The sequence below is a fragment of the Corvus kubaryi genome, unplaced genomic scaffold (assembly GCF_017639235.1).
Source record: "Corvus kubaryi isolate FWS band 111438036 unplaced genomic scaffold, C.kubaryi_AGA036_p1.0 37157, whole genome shotgun sequence".
In the NCBI taxonomy this organism is placed as follows: Eukaryota; Metazoa; Chordata; class Aves; order Passeriformes; family Corvidae; genus Corvus; species Corvus kubaryi.
Genome location: NW_024581041.1, coordinates 818 through 15,828, shown reverse-complemented (window position 1 = coordinate 15,828; position 15,011 = coordinate 818). Strand labels below are relative to the sequence as shown.

The 15,011-nt window shown below is 59.6% G+C and overlaps 1 protein-coding gene across 1 annotated transcript in view; it reads left to right on the top strand.

Annotated features, from left to right (window-relative positions):
• The window catches only part of LOC121661442 (sacsin-like), a 17,158-nt gene extending 2,697 nt beyond the window's left edge, over positions 1-14,461 (top strand). The window contains exons 2-7 of the mRNA XM_042021623.1: positions 858-945; positions 1,134-1,236; positions 1,490-1,636; positions 2,006-3,338; positions 3,578-3,666; positions 4,132-14,461. Coding sequence (XP_041877557.1) covers positions 858-945; positions 1,134-1,236; positions 1,490-1,636; positions 2,006-3,338; positions 3,578-3,666; positions 4,132-14,213 — 11,842 coding nt within the window. The 3' untranslated portion in view covers positions 14,214-14,461. The remainder of the gene's footprint in view (positions 1-857; positions 946-1,133; positions 1,237-1,489; positions 1,637-2,005; positions 3,339-3,577; positions 3,667-4,131) is intronic.
• Positions 14,462-15,011: the final 550 nt, after the last annotated feature.

The following is a 15,011-nucleotide window of genomic DNA, read 5'->3' as shown; positions in this document are numbered from 1 at the left end:
CCTTCCCCTTCTCCTTCCCCTTCTCCTTCCCCTTCTCCTTCCCCTTCCCCTTCCCCTTCCCCTCCCCCTTCCCCCCCCCCTTACCCCCCCCTCCCCTCCCTTCCCCTCCCCTCCCCTCCCCTCCGTGGTTACCCAAACCCCCAGGACAGTTTAACCCCAGCCCACAGCTCAGTCCCACAAAGCCACTCGCTGTTCCAGTGGGGGAAAATCAAAAAGAAAAGGTAAAACCCCTGAACGTACACAAGAACAGTTTAATAATTGAAACAAAACTAATAGTAATGAAAAGGAGAGAGAAAGAAATAAAACCCAAGAGAAACCAGCAGTGCCCAAGAGTTGCTCGTCGCCCAGTGACCAATGCCCAGCCCCTTCCCCAGCAGCGATCGGCGGCTCCCGGCCAACCCCCTCCCAGTGTCTGTACTGGGCAGGAGGTTCTGTGGTCTGGAATATCCCTCTGGCCAGTTGGGGTCAGCTCTCCTGGCCATGCTCCCCCCTTGCTGGCAGAGCACGGGACACCAAAAGGTCCTTGACTTGGAGCGAGCATGGCTCCAACTCAAACATCAGAGTGCTACCAACACTGTTCTCACTCTAAATCCTGAACACAGCCCTGGACCAGCTTCTGAGAAGAAAATTAACTTTATCCCAGTCAAAACCAGGGCGCTGGAGCATCCCAGGAAGAGATGGGGGCCTGGAAAAGTGTGGTTGTAGTCTTTGGAGGGGTTGTTTCAGTGGGTCCTGGAAGGAGATGGGCTCCTTGACCCCTTCCAAGGAAAGGGACATCCTGCAGGATCCAAGGAGGACATGGGGGTCCTGGTTACGCAGCCTCCCCCACAGCCCCTCTCTGTCTCTCTGCTTTACAGGGACACCTTCTGCCAGCAGGTACCCACCTTCCTTGACTACCTGCACAGCATCCTGCAGAAGTACCCGGATGGGGGGCAGATCCTCAAGGTGAGGCCTCCAGGGAACCCACCTGTCCGGGATCTCCTGCCCAGCAGGGCAGAGTGACCACAGGGAGCAGGGCTGGTCCCTGTTCAGCACCAGCCCCAGGACCTTGGTGCCCAGCTGGGAGAGAAGGTCGGTGCTCTTCTTGGGGCCTTGGGGGGGCCCAGGTGACCGGGCACTGATCCCGATTCCAGGAGCTCGTGCAGAACGCGGACGATGCTGGCGCTAACGAGGTCGCGTTTGTGTGCGACGAGCGGGAATTCGACATCACTGGAGGGGGACTGGAGGGCACCCAGGGTGAGAGGCACTGTGGGCACTGGGAGAGACTGGATGAAGCCCTGGGGTGGCACTGGCTGGTGCTGGGAGGGACTGGGGGAAATGGAACTGGTGAGGGGTTCTGGGATGTGCTGGGAACACTGAGGGTACTGGGAAGACTCTGATATTGAGAGGGGTTTTGTGGGACTGGAGCTTGTGAGAACACTGAGTGTGAATGACAGTTCCCCCTCCATGTCCCAATTCTCCCCTAACCCATGATGGTGCTGACCACCAGGCCCAGCTCTCCTGGCCTACAATGACGCCGTGATGTCACCCCGGGACTGGACAGGGATTCAGAAGCCAGGGGTGTCACACAAGCGAGAGGATCCCCACACTGTGGGGCGCTTCGGCTTGGGCTTCACCTCTGTCTACCACCTTACCGGTGAGTGGCACTGGGAGCCTCAGCTGGGACTGAACTGGGGACGTGGGTTTTACTGGAGGCACTGAGCTACGGGTGCTGGGGAGAACTGCGGGGCACTGGGGGTGTGCAGGATGGAGCGCTGAGTCTGAAGTGAGGAAACCCAAAGCACCAGGAGGCTGGGGGGAGGCTGGCTGGCAATGGAGGGCAGGGCTAGGGGGCAAACTGAGGGAGGACTGGTGAATTGGGATTATGCTTTGGATCATGGGAGGCACTGTGGGGATGAACTTGAGGCTATTGGATGGGCATTTGGGGCACTGATAGGTTGGGATGATCTGGGAAGGCAGTGGTGTCCATGTCATCTCTGTGGGCTCATGGTTCCTGTGTCTCCAGACCTGCCAGGTGTGCTGAGCCCCCCATACTTGGGGGTGCTGGACCCCGAATGCCAGGTGCTGCCGGGTGCTGGCAAGCGCTGGAACATCTCTGAAGCCCAGGACCTTCCTGGCCTTTTTGAGCCCTTCTGGGCCGGGCTGGAAGCTGTGGGACAGCACCGTGCCTCTGCCCAGGGCACCCTCTTCCGCTTCCCCCTTCGCCAGCAACCCTCGGAAATCGCTGCAGGGGTCTCCGATCCTGAGCGCATCCACAGCCTCATGCAGACCTTCCTCACAGAGGCCCCTCTTGCCCTCCTCTTCCTCCGCCATGTCCGCCACGTGACCCTGCACCGTGTGGCCCCTGATGGGGTCCAGACACTCATGGGAACACTTGCGGCATCCCCTCAGCCTCTCCCTGTCCCGGTGCCATCAGGGGATGAAGGGCTGAGTCTGGCGTGGTGCCTGATGGCCCTGCACGGGGATGGGGTGGGTGCTGGGAGCGAATGGCTGGTGGCCACGGGCAGGGCCACTGAAGGGCCAGCCGTAGCTCTGGGCACAGGGCTGGGTTGCTGCCCTGAACTGAGCCTGGCACACCCCCTCCACGGGACCTGCCAAGGGCGGCTCTGCTGCTTCCTGCCCCTGCCAGCCACCGACGAGACGGCCACAGGGCTGCCCTTCCATGCCAGCGCTCCCTTCGCCCTCTCCGATGATCGCCGCCACCTGCGCTGGCCCCAGGAAGGCGAGAAGGGTGAGGAAGACGCCCGCTGGAATGCTCTGCTGCTGCTCGACCTTCTGCCCCGCGTCTACAGCTCTTTGGCCGCCGTGGCCGTGGCTCTGCCAGGTGCAGATGCCCACAGCCTGTGGCCAGACCCCGAGCGCACGCCGAGCTCCGGCCGGATGCGCAGCCTGGTGACCCGTGTGTGCCAGGAGCTGGCGGCTGCCCCCGTCCTGGTGCCGGCCGCAGAGGGGGCAGCGGGGTGGCTGCGGGCACCCGAGGCTGTGCTGCTGCCGGAGGCCGCGGGCGACGTGGCCACACGGAGGGCGATCCAGGCCGTGCTGGTGGCAGCTGGGGAACCGGTGGCCGAGGTCCCATCCCACGTGTGGAGGGCGCTGACTTTGGGGATGCCGAAGGGTCTGCGGGAGGCCACGGCAGGACACGTGCGGGAGGTGCTGCAGCACCATGGGGCCCCAGAGCTCCCGGCTGCTGGCCGCCTCTCCCTGCTGCGCTACGTGGCTGCGGATGGGTGCCATGCTGAGCTGCGGGGCCTCCCCCTCCTGCCTCGCGCCGACGGAACCTTCGTGGCCTTTGGAACCGCGTCAGCCCTTGTCTACGTGGACACAGCCGAGTGCCCCAGGTGAGCCCCTGGCCCCCGGCAGCTCCACTCCCTGCAGAGTGGGCAGGACAGCCGGGTGCCCACAGTTGCAGCTCTTGCCGTTGAATTGGAAAGGCGGCCCCAGCCAAACCTGGGTATTTGGGCTCCTCACTGCCCTTCTTCTCTCACCTGGTGACACCAAGTGGGAGCTGAGGCAGGTGCCCAGAAAGCTGCCCCCCATTACCTCTCGAGTCCCCCAGCACCTCTGTTTGTTCCCACAGGGAGCTCCTGCCTGGCTTGGCCGGGTCCTTCCTGCCCTCAGACTTGGAGCCAGGTTTGGACAGCCTCCTGCGAGGCATTGCCAAGGAGGGTAAGACATGGGGGTTCCTGGACCACCTTTAGGTCCCCTGGTTGCCCCCCCCCCCCAAACCCCAACACCCCTAGGCAGCCTCGTACACCTTGGGGCTCCTCTGCAGCCGCTGTACCTCCTTGTCTCTCTGGGGACTCCATGTCCTTGCTCTTCTTCCCACATTCCCTTGTCCCCTCTGTGCTCCCTCAGATCCTCGGTCTCCCTGTGTTCCTCGTTTGAAGACCTCTGTGCTCCCCACTACTGGTCCCCCTTACACCTTTTTACCTCCCACATCTCTTTCCTATATCCCCACCCATGTGGGGTTTCTGGGCTCTCTGTGCTCCTATTCAGGGTATCCACTGTCCCTTCAGAGTCCAGGTCCTCCCATATCCCGCAGAGCTCAGGTTCTTTCTCCCCCATACTGAGTCCCCCTGCCAGGTCCCAGGTCCCATGTGTTCTAGTCCAGCCTCTGCCTCTTGCACACAGGTCTCTTCCCCAACCTGGTTCTGCTGGACCCAGCTGTGACTGCACAGACCCTGCGCTTGGCTCTGCCCCCCACCTGGACATCCCAGTCTTCAACCCCAGTGACCTGGTGCCCAGCCCAAGGGCCCCCCCAGCCCCCAGCTTCCTGGTTCCCAGCTGTGTGGCGATTCCTGGCCCATCACGTGGAAGATCTGGGCCCTCTGGAGGGGCTCCCTCTCATATCCCTGTCCCCACTGGATGCTCCCAGTGTCCGTCTGGCTCCACTGAGACCTGAATCCAGTCTTATCTTCCAGGCATGGGAGGACCAGCTCCTGCCACCTGCTGTGGCCTCTGTGCTGGAGGTCCTGGGTTGCCCCGTGGTGCCACCAGGCACATGGCACCGCTCCCTGTCCCGCTATGTCCTGCCTCCATGTCCCCTGAACGCCCTGCGGGCCCTGGGCAGGCAGGGGGCTGCAGCAGTGGCCTCCCGCATGGCCTCGCTGCCCGATGTGGATGTGGTCACCCTCCGGCTCTACCTGGCAGATGTCCCATCCCTGACAAAGCAGGACATGGCCACGCTGGCTGCTCTGCCCCTCTTTCTGCCACTGCCCTGCTTGGCCACCCCACAGCCCGTGGAGCTGGTGCCGGCCGGTGCCACCCCGGCGCTGGAGCCAGAGCTGGAGCCGCCCCGAGATGTGCTGCTGCCGGAGGCCGTGTTGCGGTGCCGGGATGAAGTTGACCGGCGGCTCCTCGGGAGGCTCCAGAGGCCCCTCATCAGTGCAGCCCATGTGATGCTGGAGGCCGTCAAAGCTGTGGCCCAAGGCACGTATGCGGGGCGGGCAGCTGAGACAGAGGCTCTGCTGCTCTGGGTGCTGCAGCATGGAGATGTTGTCTTTGCACAGAGCCCCCCTCTCCGGCAGGCCTGCAGTGAGCTGGCCTTCCTGGAGACCCCCAATGGCCCTGCATGCCCACGAGACCTCTACGACCCCTGCGACAGCACCTTGCAGGCACTGCTGGGACCCGAGCGCTTTCCTCCCGCCACCTTCCACAGTCCATCTGTCCTCTGTGCCTTGAGGGCCGTGGGCTTGCGGCATGGTGAGGGTTGCCTGCTGCCCTCAGATATCCTGGCAGCTGCAGCAAAAGTCAGCCAGGGCAACATGGCAGCTCTGGACAGGGCTGAGGCACTGATCAAGGTCTGCAACCGCCCCAAGGCACTGGATAGCTTCAGCGCTGCAGAGCTCAGGCAGCTCCAGGCCCTGCCATGGGTGCCTCGCTCCAAGTGCACAGGAGAGCCTGGGCAGCCCTTCCTGCCCCCCAAGGAGCTGCGATCCACCCAGTACCAGGCCCTGGTGGGGCTTGCCATGCCCCTGACTGGCGCCTTTGTGCCAGAGGCAGAGAAGAAGCTGGGGCTGAGCCAGACCCCACCGCCAGAGAGAGTGTGGGAGCAGCTGAGAAAGCTGGCAGGGCACGGGGACATGGATGAGGTGGGTCCCGCTCTCCAGCCTGTCTACTGGCACATGCAGGAAAGCCTGAAGGCCTTTGGGACTGCTCCGAATGATGCTGTAGTGTGGACTGGGTCTGGGCTTGTCCTGCCACATGATGCTGTACTGGACTACCCTAAGGAGCTGGAGCTGGGGATGCTGGTGCCCCGCGTGCCCCCTGACTTCCTGCCCTACAGGTGCCTCTTCAGGGCTTGGGGGGTGGCGGAGGGGGTGAGTGAGGAGAGGGCGGTGTCGGCCCTGCGCTGCCTGGGGCAGGACATAGATGGGCGCAGCTCCAGAGCAGGCACTGCTGCAGAGTTGCAGGTGGTTGTAGCTGTCCTGGAGTGGCTGAAGAGTCGGGGCCACCAGGGCAAGGGCACCGTGCCTGTTCCTGTGAGGATCCCACAGGGCTCAGGCTTTGCCCTCCGACCAGCTGCCTCTGCCGTGTACCTGGACATGGAGCTGGAGGAAGAGGAGGATGTTCAGGAGGTGGTGCACGAGGCACTGCCTTCCAGCACAGCCATATTCCTGGGCACAGAGCTGCTCAGTACACGGGTGCTGGGCCCGGAGCCGTTCACAGCCTGTGGCCCCTCGGAGCCCATCACCCTACGCCTCCGCAACATCCTCCGGGAGTACGGCGAGGAGAGCGACCTCTTCACAGAGATGGTCCAGAATGCAGAGGATGCCGGCGCTACCGTGTGCCGCTTCCTCCTGGACCTGCGGTGCCGCAGAAAGGCCACCTCTGGGCTGCTAGACCCAGGCATGGCTGCCTGCCATGGCCCAGCTCTCTGGGCCTACAACAATGCCCTATTCACAGAGGATGACCTCCGGAACATCACCCGGATTGGAGCTGCTACAAAGGAGGGCCGGGAAGGCCGGATCGGGCGCTTTGGGCTGGGCTTCAGCTCTGTCTACCGTGTCACGGATGTGCCGGCAGTGCTGAGTGGGGAGACACTGCTCATCTTTGATCCCAACGGCACCCATCTGGGCAAGCACTTCCCCAGTGCCGGCTGCCCTGGCATCCGCCTGGACTTCTCCAGCCGACCACGCATCCTCCGTGTCTTTGCTGAGCAGTTCCAGCCCTACCATGGTATCTTTGGGTGTTGCCTGCCTGAGCCAGGACCCTTTCCAGGGAGCCTTCTCCGCCTGCCTTTTCGCACTGAAGAAGAAGCTGTGACATCGCAGGTTTGCACTGAGGCCTTTGGTACAGAGCGCATCCAGTCCCTTGGCACCACTTTCCTTGGCTCTAACCGGCTCCTGCTGCTCTTCCTGAAGAAGGTGAGGGAGCTGTCCCTGGAGATGCTGCCAGACACGGCCACCTCTGCAAAGGATACCACACATCTGGCCACGCTGCAGCGAAAGGAGATCCAAGACTTGGGGGCCCCTGGGGATCCCCCAAGCTGGGCAGCCATCGAGCAGCTCTCAGCCTGCGAGGAGGAATCCAGGACTGTGTGGCACTACCTGGTTTTGGTATGTCAGGGTGACGGGGAGTTGCTGGAACTGTTTCACCAGAACACACAAGCAGGGCTCCGTCCTCCGCCTCCCATGGCTGGTGTGGCCCTTCCCCTTGCCCCTACTGAAGATGGCAAGTGGGTGCCACGTCTGGATGCTGAGAAGGGGCAAGTTTTCTGCCACCTTCCCATGCCGGTCTTCTCAGGGCTGGCAATTCATGTGCATGGGACCTTCAGCATCCTCTCAAACCGCAAGGGGCTGTGGGACACGGCGGAAAGGGGCAAGTGGAACCAGGTGCTGCTCCACAACGCCGTGCCGAGGGCCTGGCTCCAGGCACTGGACCATCTCCGTGCCATGCATGAGGCAGGCGAGTTGAAGAACTATGAGTATCATCTCTTCTGGCCAGACATTAGCACTGCCCGTTACCCCTTTACAGAGGCCGTGACTGGTTTCTACCAGGCTGTGGCAGCCAGGAGTGGCCCCAGGCTCTTTTCTGATGGCCGCTCCTGGTGCTCGCTGCAGGACGCCTGCTTCCTGCACCAGGCTGTGGAAAGACACCCTAAGCTGGGTGCTGTGGCGCAGCGAGTCTTTGCCACCACCGTGCCCCATCCCCTGTTGGCTGTGGCCTTGCCTGGGAAAGTGCAGGAGGGCCTTGGGAAGGTGCTGGATGCTGGAACCTATGACTGGCCTCGCTTTCTCTGTGAGCTTGTGCTTCCCAACTTGATAAACCTCCCTGCTGTTGACCGGGACCCACTGCTCCTCCATGCGCTGGATATGTCCCATGAGGATGTGGACAAAGTGCTGCAGACAGTACCCTGCATCCCTGCCACCCCTCATGGCCACCTGCAGTTCATCAATTGCCTGGTGCATCCCAGAGGCCGTGCTGCCCCTTTATATGACCCTAATGATGGGCGCTTCCCCACTGGGAATGCCTTCCTTTCCCCAGAGAGACTAAGCCAACTGGAGAGGCTGGGCATGGTGAAGAACACCATGGCCCTGCCAGAGCTGCTGGAGCGGGCAAAGACCGTGCAGCTTGTCTGGACCAAGAATCATGCCCAGGGCTACCAGAGGGCTGCCTGCATCCTTGAGCTGCTTCAGGATGCAGTGAAGGAGAGAGTGAACAACACCCTGCAGGCCGCTTTCCAGACTGTGCCCTTCCTCCCTGCTACACTGCTCACTGGCGACCATGTGCTGCTGCCAGCTGCCCAGCTCTACCATCACATCCATGCCCCATTAGTGGGGCTCATCCACCCTATATTGGCTCCTAAACTGCTGGGGGAAAATTTCAGCCTCCCCAAGGAGGTTGCATCCTTCTTGGGGCTGGACCGGCAGATACCAGCAGCTCCAGTCCTTAGCCAGCTGCAGGCACTGAGCTGTAGCTCCAATGCTCTCCCTTTGGAGAACCTGCAGGACACCACCAACTGCTGCTACAAGCACCTGAACATGCTGCTCAGGGAACATCGCTCCAGCTGGGATGAGGTGGCTTCTGCAGTGGCCCGAGGGGAGCCCTTCATCTTGGTGGGCTCCCATTTTGTCCCAGTCACGGCTGTGGCCGAGACACTGTCGTTTAAGGCTGTCCCATACCTTCATCAGCTCCAAGAGCAGTACAAGCCTTACAGAGAGCTCTGGGAGTGTGTGGGGCTGCGCCACACGTTCACGTGGGATGATTATGCCCGAGTGCTCTCCACCCTGGCAGAGACACATGCCGGAGAGCCACTGCCTGCGGCGGAGCTGGCTCTGGCCCTTCGGCTGGTGTCTTGTGGCTTGATGGAAGATGGCAACGAGCCGGACACCTACCAGACCCAGCAACTCTTTCTGCCCGATGAGGAGGGCATTTTGCGCCCACGGGACAAGCTCCACTTCAATGATGCACCATGGATGCCGTTGGACAGAGATGTCCTGCTGTGCCATAAGGAGCTGTCCCGAGATGCAGCCCTGCACTGTGGGGTGGCCACTATACGCCACCGAGCACTGGAGAGGAGTGAACTAATCACTGATCACCTGAGCCGCTGGGCGCAGCCATTTGGTGCCCATGAAGATTTGCCAACACGGCTGAAGAACATCTTGAAGGAGTACCCAGCGTCTGCTCCTGATATGGTGAAGGAGGTGCTCCAGAATGCGGACGATGCTGGTGCAGGGCTTGTGCACTTCGTGTGGGACCGCCGACAGCACCCAGTGAAGGCCACTTTCAATGAGAACTGGAACCTCCTGCAGGGCCCTGCCCTCTGCATCTACAATGACAGCCCCTTCCAGCAGCAGGACATTGAAGGCATTCAGCGTCTGGGGGTGGGTGGCAAGCAAGGCCGGCAGGATGTCACAGGCAAATATGGCCTTGGCTTCAACACTGTCTTCCACTTTACTGACTGCCCAGCCTTTGTGACTGGAGACAGTACCCTATGTGTCTTTGATCCCCATCTCTACTACCTGCCCACAGCCACAGCCGAGAAGCCTGGTGGGATGTTTGCTGTCAACCCTAAATTCAAGGAGAATTTTCCAGACATTTATGACACCTTCCTACCATCCTTCTTTGACCTGAAACAGGGTGTCCTTTTCCGGCTGCCGCTCCGCACTGCAGCTGAGGCTCTCAAGTCCAGGGTGTCTGACATGGTTGTGCGAGACCAAGACCTCAGGGACATGGAGCAAATACTGGCTGAGGAAGGTGAGGACTTGGTGCTCTTCCTCCGGAATGTCCACACTGTGGTCTTCTCTGAGATCCCCCCAAGTGGGAAAGAGTTGGTGGAGAAGCTGCGCGTGACCACAGAGCTCACGGGTGATGATGCAGAGCTGAGACGGGATTTTCAAGCAAGATTAAGCCAAGCCATGGATGGGAACAGTCCCACCCTTCTCTCCTATACCATGAAAGTCAAAAACAGCCGGGCCAAGACCAGAAGTGTGTGGAGGGTGATCTCCCAAATTGGGGCACAGGATGGGGCTGAGAAGTCTCCAATGTTTGAGTGGCTGCCCTATGGGGCTTTGGCTGCCCCGCTGGAGCCTCTGAACAGAGACATGGGCAGAGCCTTCTGCACCCTTCCACTGCCTGTGAACACTGGGCTTCCTGTGCACATCAATGCCAGCTTCTCTGTGAATGCGGCCAGGCGCAATCTCCACTGGGACAAAGGCTGCAGAGAGACAGCCTGGAATGACTTCTTGCTCCGGCGCTTGGTGGTCCCACTATACTGTGACTTTCTCACCAGGCAGTGGAAAGCCCTGGGGCCAGAAAAGCTCCAGTACAGGTCCCTGACACTCTGTGAGCAGCACCTGGACTCCCACTTCCTCCAGTTTTTCCCTGTTACGAAAAGGGTGCTACCTATCTTTCAGGACATGGTGAGAGAGATCTACAGGCATCTCAGTCATGCACGCCTGCCCCTGGTGCCTGTCATCTTGCTGCCAGATGACAAGAAGTCACCTGGCAGCAAGGTGACAATAACCTGGGCATCTCCAGGTGGAGGGGACGTGCTAACAGAGCCATACTTCCTCAAGAAGATGCCTGACCCAGAAGTCCAGAAGGTGCTGCAGCAACTGAACATGAAACTGGTTCCAGCATTCACCCCCCTGCAACAGATCCATGAGGAGTTCTTTGAAGCCCAGGTGAACACTGTTGTCTTGGAGCCAGCATCTCTCCGGTGCTTCCTCAAGGCCCTGGCTCTGCCTGTGCCCTGCAAGCTGTCTGAGACACCCCTGAGGACAGCAGAGAGCTGCTCCATCCTTCTGCGGTATTTAGGAGGATGGAGCAGGCACTCCCAAGGTACTCTCAACAATGGGGACAAGGTAGAACTGGAAGGCCTGCCCTTGCTGGCCACAGAAGATGGTTTTCTGAATGCTTTCAGCATCCACCATCCTGTCTTCGAAAACTCCTTTGCCCACCTCTTCCCCCAGCACAGACACCGTTTTGCCCAAAAGTGTATTCCTGCATGGATCCCACCTTGCTTTGTGAAGAAGCTTGGCCTCCTAGAGGCCACACCACTCATCCAGGAGGCATTGGGTCAGTTGGAGTGGACCACAGAGGGGAAAAAGTGGATCCAGGGGCTGTGGGCCTTCTTTGAAAGTGTGGTCTTCACCAGCACCTCAGATGCAAACATGAAGTCATTCATGGATCATCTCCAGGACATGGCGGTGCTGCCTATTCAGGGGAGTAAGACAGAGTCGAAGCACCTACTGCCACTATCCTCCCTCTCCAGGGTTCTTTTTGAGTGTTACTTAGAAGAGGAAAAGGTGCTGCACAAACTGGGCATCCCTGTGCTCCAGCAGTCCCTGCTGCCCCATGGTTTTGCCGTCCATTGCTTGAAGCCAAGGGCACTGCAGGTCACAGAACCCAGGGCTGTCGTGGCCCATCTGGCAGACACCAGAGCTGATCTCCGCTGGGGGGATTTAAGCGATCAGGACGTGACAGCCCTGCTGAGATTTGTCCAGAAGGGAAATCTGGATGCACGGGCACTGCAGCAGCTCCAGCACCTGCCTCTCTTCCAGAAGTTTGTGGGGGGCTATGTAGCTGTGGCTCCCTACCACAAAGTGCTGTTGCTCTGCAGATACAGAGAAGTGCCCCCGGGTGCCCAAGCCCTGTATGACCTGGACAGAGACATGGTGCTGCTCACACAAAACCCGATCCACGAATGGCTGGCCAAGGATTTGAAGTGGGAGTCCACAGATGAACAAAAGCTCTTCATGACTGTGGTGCTACCCCGGCTGTCCCAGCTCACACGACAAAACCTCAAGGAAGCTGTACGCTTGTTCTTTGTCCTGAAACCTTCCTTTGACCTTCAGAGCCTGGAGGCCATTGCGGCAGCTTTTCAGAAGGTGGCCTTTATACAAGATGCCCACGGAATCTGGCGCCTGGCCTCCTACTTTTATGATGACATGCCCTCCTTCCGCACCCTGCGGCTCCAAAACCGCTTTGTGCCTAAATCTTTCTTTAGGGAGCTACGTTTGGACTGTAAAGCTGTGTGTTTCCTCCTTGAGGCAGGTGTCCGCACCAGCCTCTCTGAAGAGGATTTTGTGGCACTGGCCCAGGAGATAGAGTGTGAAGCCACTCAGGCTACCTGCAACACTGCAGCACTGCTGCTGCGACAGCAGGAGATGCTCAAGCAGCTTGAAATCCTGTTGAAAAATCCCGAGTCACAGGGTTTCCTGAAGAAAATTGCCACAATCCACTTCCTGCCTCCACTGAACATCCCCCTAGACTTGATGAACCTCCACCCGCCTTTTGCAGCCTCCTCTAAGGCTGTGGCTCTGAAAGGCAGCGTTTCCTACTGCAAAAATGTGGCTGAGCTCCTGTGGACATCAGCCACCATCCTGCCAAAAGCCCTTAAAGTTGATAAGAAGTTCCTGAAGGCCATGGGAGTCCTTGTAGAGATACCCACTGCCCTGGTGGTGGCCAACCTGGAGCATGTGTGCAGGGCAGCCTGCCCAACACCAGAGCAGGTGAGCACGCGGGGCAGCGTGCTCCAGAGCGTGTACAGCTTCCTGCAGACCCATCTGGAGGAGGTGGACTCAGAGCACCTCGCTGAGCTGCCCATGGTGCTGGCCAAGTCAGGGGACATGGCCAGGCCACGGCAGGTGGTGACATCGCTCCCAGATGAGGCTGACTTTTACCCCTATCTCCTCACACCTGACCCCCACATGGCTGCCTTTGGAGATCTCCTGCAACACCTTGGCGTGGTCCTGGTCCCCACAGTGACTCACTACAGCCATGTCCTGGCCCAAATCTACCAGGAGAGCCATGGCAGTGGGACCCTTACCAGTACCCAGAAGAAGACGGTCCTCCTGGCCACACGGCGTTTCTTCCAGCTGCTGCAGGAGGAACCAGAGCCCCCCGATTGTTCTGCTGTGGCTGAGCTGTACCTGCTGAGCACTGCTGACTGCCTGGAGCCATCCCACAGGCTGTGCTTCAATGACTGCGTGTCCTCAGAGACCGCTCGGGCCTTGGAGAAGACCTTTGTGTTCATGGCTGCGCTGCCAGTGTCTGGGTGTAATACCAGGTGGCTGCTGCAAAGGCTGCCACCTCACCTGCGGCCACGGGCACTCTCAGAGGTGACAGAGCAGCAGCTGAAGGAGGGTGGCCCAAGGCCATGTCACTATGGCTCTCAGTGCCCAGTGCAGAGGCATCTGCAGACCCTGCTGATATCCCCATGGTTTAGGCTGGGGCTGGAGTCCCTGCTTCAGTGGAAGAGCCATAAGGCTGTGACGGGAATGGAGGAGGATGGTGGCTTTGCAGTGGAGCAGCTGAAAGTTCAGTGCTGCAAGGACATCCGCACTGTGCTGGTCCATGGTGGGGCAAAGGTGAAGGGCAGCTCCCAGTCACACGTCATCCATGTGTGCCCATCTGCTGGTGGCCAGCGGCTCCTCTACATCCGACACACAGAGATGGGGCTGAACCGGCACCACATGAGGGTCGTGGAGACACTGGCGCAGGAGATAAATAATATCCTGGATGGGCAGCTGGAGGCACCTGCTTTGTCCGTGCTGCGTGAAATGCTGGTCTGCCAGGAGCCACAGGACTTGGCCTTGGTTCTGGAGGAGAACAACGTGGAACTGGTGGGTGCTGCACCAGAGCCAGAGAAGAGGCTGCAGGAGGAGGCTGTGGAAGAAGGGGGGCCATGGAAGGATCCCAGCCTGGCAATCTCGAGGCCTCTGCATGGTGTCAGGCAGCCAAAGGTGTGGCCAGAGTTCTGTGTCCAGTACAAACCTGCGAGCGCTGCCCAGCACCAGGGACAGGGAGGTTGCAGCTCCTGGCTGAGCACTGAGGAGCTCATGGCCCTGACTCCATCCGTCCCTGAGGCCCTGCGGTGGCTGTGTCAGGCCACAAGTGACCTGCAGGCAGCCCACAATGACATCCGGCGCTGCTGCCCCAACTGGGTCCTCTTCAAAGTGCACCAGGCCCTGGAGAAGGCACTGGTGGCAGCCGTACTTTGCCGTGGTGAAGCCTTTGAGAGCCCAGGGGGGCTGATGGGTCTGGCCCAATGGCTGGAGACAAAGGAGCCGGAGCTGAGGGGCCTGGTACCGGATGTGCAGTGGTTGTGTGGCTGCGGCGTGAATGGCAAGGCCACACAGTACCCAAATTACCACCCCTTCCCCATGACCCCCAGCGAGGCCTTCCCCAGTGTGGATGAGGAGGAGGTCCTGAAGAAGGCACAAAAAGTGCTGGTGATACTGAAGGACCATTTGGGCAGAAAGTGAGGAGGTCCCTACAGAGGGGCACAGGCAGCTGGGCCAAGGGACCTCCAGGGGCCCATCAGAGACCCACCATGGACCTGTTGTGGACTTACCATGGACTTGCCACAGACCTGCCACAGGCAATTTGTGCAGCCCTTGTAGGGGAGTTTTGAAGGCAGATGAGGGCCCAGACCACTGGACATCACAGGGTAGCCTGTTCCATTGGCATGTCTTGAGTGGGGGGGAAATAAAGTGCATTAATAAATGCTGCAGTCCTGGTAGACTCTTCACTGACAGTGGAGTCAGGGACATGGAGAAGTCATGGGCAATGGGATGGGTGTGGAAGGTGGAGGTGGTGGTGAAGAGATTTGGAGAACTCGTGGTGGGTCAATCTTGGCTAGCTAGGTGCCCACCAAGCCGCTCCATCACTCCCCCTCTTTGACCGAAAAGGGGGAGAAAATGTGATAAAAATCCCATGGGTCAGAGAGATCACTCACCAATTACTGTCGCAGTCAAAAGAGACTCAACGTGGGGAAATTAATTTATTTTATAACCAATTAAACAGAGTAAGAAAATGAGAAATAAGAACAAACATGAAAACACCTCCCTCTACCCTCCCTTCTTCCCAGGCTCAGCTTCTCCCAACTCTTCTACCTCCTCCCTCTGAACAATGCACGAGATGGGGAATGTGGATTGCTGTCAGCTCATCACACTTTGTCTCTGCTACTCCTTTCTCCTCACGCTGTTCCCCTCTCCATGGAAGACAGTCCCACACCAACTTTTCTGAAGTGGGTCCTTCTGATGGGCTGCAGTTGTCTTAAG